The sequence below is a fragment of the Prunus avium genome, chromosome 6 (assembly GCF_965620075.1).
Source record: "Prunus avium chromosome 6, drPruAviu1.hap1.1, whole genome shotgun sequence".
In the NCBI taxonomy this organism is placed as follows: Eukaryota; Viridiplantae; Streptophyta; class Magnoliopsida; order Rosales; family Rosaceae; genus Prunus; species Prunus avium.
The window spans coordinates 7,611,422-7,618,963 of record NC_142289.1 but is presented as its reverse complement, the minus strand read 5'-3'; the positions used below and the strand labels follow the sequence as shown (position 1 = coordinate 7,618,963).

The following is a 7,542-nucleotide window of genomic DNA, read 5'->3' as shown; positions in this document are numbered from 1 at the left end:
TAAGTTGGATGTGTAATATGCATATATACATACATTTTAGTATATATAAAAAACAAAAATAAAAACCTCTTACTTTTGTAAGTTACAAAATTGGGTCAAGGAAAATATATCTTCTCAATATGCTTGAAAGAACAAGCCCTGCTATTACATATTTAACTGGCCATCTTGTAGAACATCAACTTCTACTTGCCTAATTGAGAATGGCTGAGATTATGCTCCACATCACTTATATACATCAGGGACCAGAAAACAAATTAGGAGGCAGGCAATTTATATGTAACATATCCCATATCAAATTGCATAGACTTTCTTGCTCTTAAACTGAGTGTTGAGAAGCTCAGAATCTGACATCACCGAGAAAGAACACGAGTGTGAGTGTGAAAGGCTGCTCATCGATGACCTCCTGGTGCTGCTACGCATTTTAGAAGCTTCGACTCGCGGTGCAATCATCCAATAACACATTGTTCCCAATGTCGTCCCCATAATAACTGTCCCTATAGCTGTTACTCCAACAGCCAACCATTTCTCTTCTCCCACAATTATATATGACAGTGCAAGAAATGCCACTGAAACCATCACACAAGCCATCCACATTAGCTTGTTTATGACTGTCATCAGTTTCTCCTTTGCCTTCCTCTCTATAACAACAATTGAAGTTTGAACCACCACAACAGCCAATGATATGAAGAGAGCAAAAGAGTCAAAGATAAAGAAGACTACAAACTCTGTTCTGGGGGCAATATTCGCTTCTCCAGGGGAGTATCCAGGAGGAACTTCTTCGAGGGCAATATTTCCAGGAGGCGCTTTTTCAGGGGGTTTAGGGTACTGGCCCGGGAGAGTGAATATTGCAGCAAAGGCAACAGTGGCAATGAGGACAGCCACAACTGTGGTGGAGTTTATTGCATTGTTTAGTCCCTCTGAATGCATTTTGCTGAGCCGCTTTACCATACCATGCACTTGCTTTCGTGTTTGTCTTGTGTGCTTAAGCTGGTCATGCACCTCGTGTTTTATTTCACTTACAGTTTGTTTGAGTTCACGGTTTGTGTTTAAAGTTGGTGGCTTTATGGATTTGGCACTTTCAATGCCATGCTCTACTAGAATAGCAGCGATCAGTGAGTGCCCCGATCTCTCAGCAGTGTTAAGAGCAGTTTCTCCAGATTTGTTAATGGTGGTTTTGGCCACTCCCTTATAACTTAACAGCACCCGCACAATCTGCAAAAAAGTATGATCTCAGGGGCTTAACCATATGAGGATTCAAATGACCATTTAAGTATTATGTTCCTTTGCCCAATTGGACCTCATTCATTGTCACAATTCGACTTTATATGACGATTATTATGCATATAAATAAATAACAGTTTAGTAATCAGCATAGGCCCATCTCTCTTTGAAATGTTTTAAATGCCAAAAAGAACACCTTTTATTACCTGAACTAGAGCTTTCTGGGTTGCTATGTGCAAGGCAGTGTTGCCCTTGTTATCGACCACGTTTATTAAGGAAGGATCTGCCTTCGCTAGCTCATTTACCAGCTCAACATTCTGTCCCTTGACTGCCATATGGAGAGCTGTCTGCCCCTTCTTATCATTTCTTGTTGCAATTCCAGTTTCTTTACTCAAAAGGGCCTTGACCACCTCCAAATGCCCCTTCCTTGCTGCAGAATGCAAGGCAGTTTTCCCATTGCGTTGTGCTATGGACACCAAGCTGCAACCGGTCTCCAAGAGGAAATTAACTACTTCAATATGGCCCTGTGCTGCAGCAGTGTGCAATGCTGTGCTGTTTGAGTGATCAACGGTCATCGAAAGTTCTGGAATGGCCTCCATGAGGACCTTCAGCACCTCTGCAATTCAGCAACAGAACAATGATTTGAGATGATTTACTCCAAAAATTACAGGTTACTAGGTAAGCCACAATACTGTTATTATTTTTCAATTTCAATCTTTATTTACAAATTTTCCTAGTCTCCTACAAAATTCACAAATGAAAATGAGGAAAAGAATTTTATGCAATAAGATGAAACTATTTCCTTTGTGATTATTGTATGTGGTGCAAATTAACATCATATTAAAAGACGGAACAAGGTGACTAAACTTGGAAACATCCATAGAGGCTTACCTAAGTTCCCTTGCTTGGAAGCAATGTGAAATGCATCAAAGCCATTTCTAGCTTTGATGCCAGCTGAACCAATATCATAGTATTTCATCATTTCCTTCACCAAATCAACATAGCCACATTCAGCTGCCACATATAAGGCGGTTTCACCCGAATGATTCTGCTTGGACAACACTTCATTCAAATCCGCCTCCCCACAATTAGAGATGATTTCTATGATCAATCCCAAATTTCCTTGCCTTGCTGCCAAATGCAAGGGAGTGTCTTCACGTTTTCCTGTTAACTGCTTAGTCATCTTCTTCTCACTGAAGCTCTGTTGCCTCACTGGAGCTTCCATTGTTCAATTCCAATTCTGTTTGATCAACTTTAAAATTAAAGTTTTCCCTTTTCACCATGAAGACCAATAGTCAAGCATGGCAACCACAGAAGACCAATTTATGAATGACGAGGATAAGATAATTCAGATGATTCCATGAGTTTGCACGTGGGAAATCTGGAAATTTGATTCCTTGATACCCATAACACACACACTGGCATCTTCTGCACCAAAATAATTCAAATTATTAAAATAAAGCCCAATTGTAATTTCTCTCTCTCTCTCTCTCTCTCTCTCTCTCTCTCTCTCTCTCTCTCTCTCTCTCATTATTTATATACACAAACTTTTCATCACCCATCATTGCAAAACAGTCATCATAACAAGAGGGCAAAAAGAAGAGAACAAAAGCAGTGAGTCTTCAAAGTTGAAACCGTGTTTGCAGTGTGAAATCAAATTATAATAATGCATAAAGTCATTCAAAACAAAAGTTAAAACTACAGTTGGGCATTAAGTTTGGGGAGATTCTTCAGTAAGTATTTTATGTTAAGGATTAGTTACATATTTTTAATATCAACCGTTGGATTGAATGAATGTTGCATATTAAATCTACCAACACATCTAATGAATGCAATCCAACAGCCGAGATTAGAAATATGTAACCAATCCTTAACTTAAACAAAAAAATCACTAATTTAAAACTATACCTAATCAAAGAAGTGAACTTTATGAAACAAAATGCATGGACTTACCAATTTTGTTCTTGGGTTTGAAAGAACATGGCTTCTTTCTTCCTCCAATTCAGAAACTGAAGTGATGAGAGGACCCAAGTAATTCATCTCACATACTCAAAAGCAAAAATGGAAACAAAAATGGTGCATATGAAATGAAACCGTTTTGAAAGTGTGAACTGAGAGAGCCCAAAAGTGAAGTTCAGTGGAGTGCAGCAGACTACAAGACTTTTTTTAAAAGGAGATGTTGATGGCTCACTAGACTAGAGGATGAAGAAGAAAGAGGAGGTTGCCTCGGGTTCCTTGCAAGAAAGACAGATGTCATTCGTTTCTTTTAATCCTCCCCTCTCCAATTAAATTGGCTCGTTTTGGACAACGACCACTTTTGTTTCACCACGTCACCATCAAATATGGAAATTTGACGCGTGACTATGTGTTTCTCGCATGCCTAAACGCGGTTGCGCATCATCAATGAGATTTGATTATTTTTGAGCGGTGCTAAATGAACCCTAAAATTAACTGAGTACACCATACTATCAAACTATTTATTGAATTACTAATTTATACTAATATAAAATTACCAAAAAGGATATTTTGAATTATGAAATTAATGTAATTTTAATAAGTACATCATACTCACCATATTCAACTCTAATAAAACATAAATGAAAAACCCTACTCTAAAAACTCTGTTATTTCCTTTTATTGACAATAAAAAGATTAAAAAACCTCCAAATACCAAGCGAGTTCATACGTGCTTACTTGGAATTGAAACTGGAATTCGGTAATTGTGTATTGAAATTCTAAAAAATTGAAGAAACCCAATTCAATTTAGGTGAAAACTAAGAAAATAAAGATTGAAACTTTTGGGATTTGAGTTGAAGAATCTGCTTAACTGGGAAAAATAGATAGAAACCCTATTCCATTATGTGGTTGAGCGAGGTACATGGGCTAATTCATTCAAACTCGAATCAGGGAAAGTGATGCAGAGAGAATTCAAATATAAGGAAAATTAAAAGATAAAACTTAGGAAGGCACACTGATCATACAAAGATAGGATTTCCCAGGGGTATCCCAACAAGGTCATCATGATACATGCATCCCTAAATTGAACTTTTTATCTTTGTTTTTTTCCGTTCTAATTTAAGACCCGGTAAACATCATTTATTCAATTAAAGAACCACATGACAATGGCGTATAATAAATCAAAGAGAAAACAAGGGCCTTTATGCTGCCTTTGAATCAAAGCTTCTCAGCCATGATATCCGAATAATTTAGTATGCCAATTGACCTTGATGAATGTTGTTACCAGATTCGAATGGGTTTGCTGCTGTGTGATAGAGTAGATTAGGATGTATTCGGGGTATTTTTGGTAATTAAATATGGTGTACTTAGTTAATTTTACATTTTGATTTAAATATTAGGGTGTGCTTAGATCATAGGGTGTACTCAGTTAATTTTAGGGTTCGTTTAGCAGCACTCTTATTTTTTAAAAACAGTGATTTCAGGTTTCGTTTTTAAAAAAAAATATATATATATATTTTAGAAATACAAGGATAGTCTAAATTATAAATTGAAAATGAGGTTACTCACACACATACTACTAAGAGCATGTCCAGTACATGCCATCAACTCGGGCAAAAGGTCCCTTGCTAGCCCAAAAGACCCTCCAGCGCGCCACATGCAGCCCGGGCAAGCCCTGGGTCCCACCAACCTGGGCAAGCCCACGGGCAATTTCTGCCTGGGCTCAAGCCCGAAGGCGATGATGTCAACGAGCGAAAAAAAATCCAAAAAAATTTCAATTTTTTTTTTGAAAAATACCAAAAAATTATGGATGTTTTCCCTATAAATACATAACATCCTCGTACAAACTCTTCTCCTTCAAATATTTGTAAATTGTAATATTTTTTTTTCTTGCATTTGTAATTTTTTTTTATTTTCTTCCATATTTTTTTCTTGCATAATTATTTTATTTCTTACATTTCTAAATTGTTTATATTTTGTTGCATAATCTTTTTTTTTCTTACCCTTACCCTAGCCTTTTGGGGTGGAACCAAAAAAGGCAAGGCTACCACTATTCACATGAATAGTGCCAGCCCTTGCCTTGCATTTGCCTTACCTTAGCCTTTTGGGGTGGACTTGCTCTAAGTGTCATGGAGATTTATTTTGCAAGTCAAAACCTTTTTTCATTGGGGTAGAATCCACTTGCAAATAGTAGTATTAGTTTAATAATCCAATCATAATCAAAATTCTATGGTTTTTAACTCAACAAATCAAATATGGATTAATGTTAATCACATGTTTTGCTAATCATGGAGATGATTATTTGAACTTACAATCTTTTTTTTCATATTGGAGGAATACTATTATACCAAATGGGAGTGGATGGTTATGTTTATTTTGGTTTAGTATGCTACATGTCACTTTAGAGAAATTAATATTGATTATTTTCTGTGTGGATACAATTTACATGAAAGAGGATTTGAAATTGGATTTAAAGGGGCAGACATATTTTTATCAACGTACCTAATCCGCGCCTCCAAAACTAACTATGGTTTAAGTAAATTCTTATGTTTCTCAACATTTAGCATAAAAATTATTCTTGGAAGTTACAGTCTGAGGCGGGCTAAAGGACATGGACGCATTAAATAGCTTTGTTGGTATATTGACAAAGAGTGCTGCTATTTCCACCCACCTATCCTATTTTTCCACCCACCTTATAATCAAAGTTTTAAAGACAAATCTACCCCTTTGTAAAATTACTTTTAAGGACTTGGGGAAAAAACCTCAAACTCTCCTTAAAATAAAATAAAGTAATAAAATAAGATTTTCATTATGAAAAAAATTCTCTTTCCCTATGTCTCCCCTTCCCAAGCCACCCCCAACCCATCCTTGGAATCTCTACAGCCACCCCCTAAGCAACCATAGCCACCATTCCCCTGCAGCACTTATTTACGAGTCTTGTTCAACAGACTAGGAAACATTATATTTAAGATTGTTGGGGCCTTTGGTAGCTGAACCAAATCTTGAAGGAAAGCTTAAGATGATGTTGCCACCATGAAAGCTTGAAACTTTACTTATTTTTAAGCAAGCCCAAGTTAGGCACGCATAAATATAACAAGTAATAAAAGAAAGAAATTTTCATTTTTCTCTTTTCTTTCAAGAAGAAAAAATTGCCCACAATTTGAATTTTTTGAGAAAAATTGAATCTCACTCTTCTAGAATCCAAATTCCTAAGAGTAGGAAGATAATGGAGGCTCTGGTTTGCAGAAAATTAGAGGACCCAACAATACCCATTTCAGAAGAAGGAGCAGAGAAAGCAATAGTAATAAAAGAAGAGTTATCTAATGCGTGTAAAGAGAGGGAATTATGGAGGCTGAAGGGGGTGGGGGAGGGAATGATGGCTAGGGTTGGGGTGGGTCGAGAAGGTGAGGAGAGAAGGAGAGAGACTTGTTTATATTTTATTTCTATGTTATTTTATTATTAATATTTTACTTTATTTTGATTGAATTAATAATTAAAATAGCATTTTAGGAATAATGGTGGGTGCAAAAATAGGATTGTGCTTTTTTCAAATTTACTTGGTGAGTTGGAAGATAAGGTGGGTGGGAAAATAAAACAGGGGGATGAAAATAGCAACACTCATTGACAAATTGTGGGTTGATTTATCAAGGATCCAAAAATACCAAAAGCATTGACTTGGGTACAAGACAAGTCAAGGCCGGCAGAGAATATAAATGAGAATCCGGCAAAATCATGGCCTCACCTTTCCCATCACCCACGAGGCTTCAGTGTTTCACGCATATTTCAATTTTCCGCGGTCGGTCGAGATGCATCCACCAATAGCCCATGAAAACAAAATTGCTACTTGTACTTACGAATTTTTGGGCCATTTCTTCTCCGCACCAAATACATTTTTCTCGACGTTTGATCGAAATGGACAAATGTGTTATACGAGTTACAGAAACACTTACTGGAAAAGCACCTAATAGTAGGTTACTCGTGAGTCGTTAAGAAACTTTTCCTTAGCTCATAAGCGCTTTTTGTGCCAAGCATTTTCGTTAGAATCACAACAATATTTTATTGCAAGGTCAAGTGTTCAAACACTTTTCCAACCTAGAAAGCATCTTTAGATACTTCTGTCAGAGGAAAATTTCCCCAAAGGGAACCCAATTTATTTTGCAGGGAACAAGTGTGGAACCGAGTAGCTCACTTGCCATAGTGGCCGCCGTCACACAGAGAGACCTCCTGTAGACCATATGAAGCACCTGGGTCTTTCTAACGACTTATGATATGAAGGAACCATAATTGACTTCTAGGAAAAGCAGACAATAATAATTCAACTAAAAAGAACACTGAAGGGAAGCACCCAACATTTTTTCATCCCCA

At 36.9% G+C, this 7,542-nt stretch overlaps 1 protein-coding gene across 2 annotated transcripts; it reads right to left on the bottom strand.

The window, feature by feature from the left end:
* LOC148293568 (ankyrin repeat-containing protein At5g02620-like) lies at nucleotides 1-3,450 on the bottom strand. 2 transcript variants are annotated; one of them, XM_088255026.1, is made up of 4 exons: nucleotides 3,175-3,450; nucleotides 2,113-2,649; nucleotides 1,428-1,837; nucleotides 1-1,212 (listed from the first exon to the last, which is right to left on the bottom strand). In XM_088255026.1, exons 2-4 carry the CDS (start codon nucleotides 2,444-2,446, stop codon nucleotides 292-294), a joined length of 1,665 nt encoding a protein of 554 aa, XP_088111152.1. In that variant the 5' UTR covers nucleotides 2,447-2,649; nucleotides 3,175-3,450; the 3' UTR covers nucleotides 1-291. The 2 variants fall into 2 exon arrangements, with proteins under 2 accessions (XP_088111152.1, XP_088111153.1); XM_088255027.1 differs by having other exon boundaries at nucleotides 2,113-2,646.
* Nucleotides 3,451-7,542: the final 4,092 nt, after the last annotated feature.